General features: G+C 41.3%; 1 protein-coding gene across 1 annotated transcript in view; it reads left to right on the top strand.

The window, feature by feature from the left end:
• Nucleotides 1-3,222, top strand: part of TRIP4 (thyroid hormone receptor interactor 4) — an 84,293-nt gene that overhangs the window by 47,365 nt on the left and 33,706 nt on the right. Inside the window, exons 9-10 of the mRNA XM_011940565.1 lie at nucleotides 656-780; nucleotides 2,171-2,262. Coding sequence (XP_011795955.1) covers nucleotides 656-780; nucleotides 2,171-2,262 — 217 coding nt within the window. The remainder of the gene's footprint in view (nucleotides 1-655; nucleotides 781-2,170; nucleotides 2,263-3,222) is intronic.

The raw sequence follows: 3,222 nt of genomic DNA, 5'->3' as shown, positions 1-3,222 counted from the left end.
AACCCGGGAGGCGGAGCTTGCAGTGAGCTGAGATCCGGCCACTGCACTCCAGTCCGGGCGACAGAGCGAGACTCCGCCTCAAAAAAAAAAAAAAAGAAAAAAAAAAGAAAGAAATGGATGTGGTTCTAATTGAAAGAGTAAAGATAAGCATTTTTATTTACTTAAATTATTTTAAATAATAAATAAAAAGTTACATTCTTGGGAGTTATGTGTAGGTGAGAATTTTTCCGTCAGGTTGGAGAACAAATCAACTAATCTTCTAGGGAAAGGTTAGCCTTTGACTCAAGGGCAAGGATTTCCATATCTCTGATATGACTATATGCCTTGAAAATATACGATTTGTATTGTAGAAGCACCAAGACTGGTGAGGGCTCCAAATCTGAGTTGTAGGGATCAGGTGAAAAGCAGTCAGGAGTTGAGAGAGATGACTTGTTGCTATTCTGATGGAAGAGAAATTAGTGGACAGAGTTCATCCTCAAGCGAAAGGTATTGTCAGAGGAAAGTGTTTTTGACAAAAGATATTCCTCTTGGTAAGACATCATCTATAGACCTCTTGGTTCAACTGGATAATCTGCTATAGGATTTGTTATATATTATGGGATATTCCAGGAAACTAGAATTTAGACCCTTTCCACTAAATTTTTATTTGTTTAAGGGTGGAGGGCAGATCCTGGTACACCCCCCACAGAGGACGACTTTGGATAGCAGCCACAGCTAAAAAACCCTCCCCTCAAGAAGTCTCAGAACTCCAGGCTACATATCGTCTTCTTCGTGGGAAAGGTAAGAGCCGTATGTTCTTCTTTCACTTTTATTTTGTGGAGAGAAGTCATTGACGTTCATCTTCTTTCACTTCCTTCTTTCTTTGGCTTTTTCTTTGTTAAAAGAGACTTTTAATCTTTGTATATGTTTGTTTAGTGGTAAAATCATTGACAGCGTTCAAAGCATTAATCTGTCAGAACAATGCAAATAAAAATGTCAATTTCCAACACAAGAAATCAACTAGTTTTAATTTTTTTATCTGAGAAAATCAACATCTTTAAAGTTAAAGTGACTGCTGTAAACTCTGAGATCCTTACATTGGGAAGAACAACCACATATAGGAATTTTCATTGAGAGTGGCCTAAATGGACACCTACTATTGGATTTGGACACATCAAACTTGATTGACTTAAGCAACGTATTTTGGGAATCACCCCAAGAATACTAACTTTGGATCCTTAAAAAGATTTCTGACCTTTGGGCATCCTGTTTTTCCTTCCTCTTATCCAGCTCATACAGTTGTTTTGAGGGTAGAATAAAAGGACAACTACACAACCATCTTTCAAGGTTTTTAAGAAATGAGACCCAAAGAATCACTAGGAATAAAAAGTTCATGCTTCTTTAAAAGCATTTTTCTTTTTTATTTTTTTTTGAGACAGAGTCTCGTTCTGTAATCCAGGCTGGAGTGCAGTGGTGCGATCTCTCCTCACTGCAACCTCCGCCTTCCAGGTTCAAGTGATTCTGCTGCCTCAACCTTCCGAGTAGCTGGGACCACACGCGCCCGCCACCACACCCAGCTAATTTTTTGTGTTTTTAGTAGAGACAAGACAGGGTTTCACCACGTTGGCCAGGCTGGTCTTGAGCTCCTGACCTCAAGTGATCTGCCTGTCTTGGCCTCCCAAAGTGCTGGGGTTACAGATGTGAGCCACTGCGCCTGGCCTGAAAGCACACTTCTATTTCGATTAATATGACTGGCTTGTTTTAAAGACCTTCATTCTTATGGTTTTAACCACATTTTGATGTTTATTTGTTTATTTGTTTTTCTTATCACCTGTGACTGCCTTACTTTGCTTCCAAAACTCATCACTGCCAAACTCCAATCTGATCCAATGGCGCAGAGTAAATCGATTTGTTTTAGGATGAATATGTGGGGTCCTTGAACCTGATGGTATAAGGGCAAAGGAAAAATTTTCCAGCTTAACATGTGGATAGTGCACTAAGTGAGCCACTCACTAGATTTTTTTGCTAAAATGCAAACAGTTGTGCCAAGTAAATCTCACTGTTTACCTTATGTCTACAAATAGATAATGGAAAAAGTTATTAATGTTTGTTCAGAATTGAAAACAGATTCCTGAGTTCCAAGATCACAAAGAAGGAAATTTATTCACTCCTTTTGTTATTCCTGATTCAGATGTGGAATTTCCTAATGACTATCCGTCAGGTTGTCTTCTGGGCTGTGTGGACCTAATTGACTGCTTGTCCCAGAAGCAATTTAAGGAGCAGGTGAGTAAAGAATACTTTTTTTTTCTGAAATAGAGACAGGGTTTTGCCATGTTGGCCAGGCTGGTGTTGAACTTCTGGCATCAAGTGATCCCTCTGCCTTGGCCTCTTAAAAGTGCTGGGAGTATAGGCATGAGCCACCACACCCAGCCTGGTGCATATAAATATCTGTATAAAAAGCTATTTCCAGGCTGGGCGCTGGTGGCTCAGGCCTGTAATTCCAGCACTTTGGGACGCCGAGGCAGGCGGATCATGAGGTCAGGAGATCAAGACCATCCTGGTAACACGGTGAAACCCCGTCTCTACTAAAAATACAAAAATTTAGCCAGGCGTGTTGGTGGGCGCCTGTAGTCCCAGCTACTCCAAAGGCTGAGGCAGGAGAATAGCTTGAACCCAGGAGGTGGAGGTTGCAGTGAGCTGAGGTCCCGCCACTGCACTCCAGCCTGGGCGACAGAGTGAGATTCCTTCTGGGGGGAAAAAAAAGCTATTGCCACAATCCAGCTAACAAGTATATAGGGTCTTCATCCCTTACCAAAACCTTGCTTCTTTTGAAGAAACTCTTGATTATCCCTTGAATCATTTTGATTGGGGGGTGGGAATACTAGGATCTGTTATTGCTAATTCTGGAGCTTTTAGTCCAGGCTATTGAATTCATGATAGGCAAATGTATTTGACTCTGATTGCCAGGACTGTGTCATATTTGGGAGGAGGTGTGTGTATTTATGTATGAATGTACATGTGTATGCATTTATATATTTTTATTTTTATCACTAAAGATTGAATTGATAGGTCGGGCGCAGTGGCTCACACCTGCAATCCCAGCACTTTGGTAGGCCAAGGCGAGTGGATCAGTTGAGGTCAGGAGTTTGAGACCAACCTGGCCAACATGGTGAAACCCCGCTTCTACTAAAAATACAAAAATTAGCTTGGTGTGGTGGTGCGTGCCTGTAATCCCAGCTACTC

The sequence above is a fragment of the Colobus angolensis genome, unplaced genomic scaffold, assembly GCF_000951035.1.
Source record: "Colobus angolensis palliatus isolate OR3802 unplaced genomic scaffold, Cang.pa_1.0 Scaffold19, whole genome shotgun sequence".
Lineage (NCBI taxonomy): Eukaryota > Metazoa > Chordata > Mammalia > Primates > Cercopithecidae > Colobus > Colobus angolensis.
Note: the sequence above shows the minus strand (reverse complement) of the source record. Positions and strands in the feature narration are given on the sequence as shown.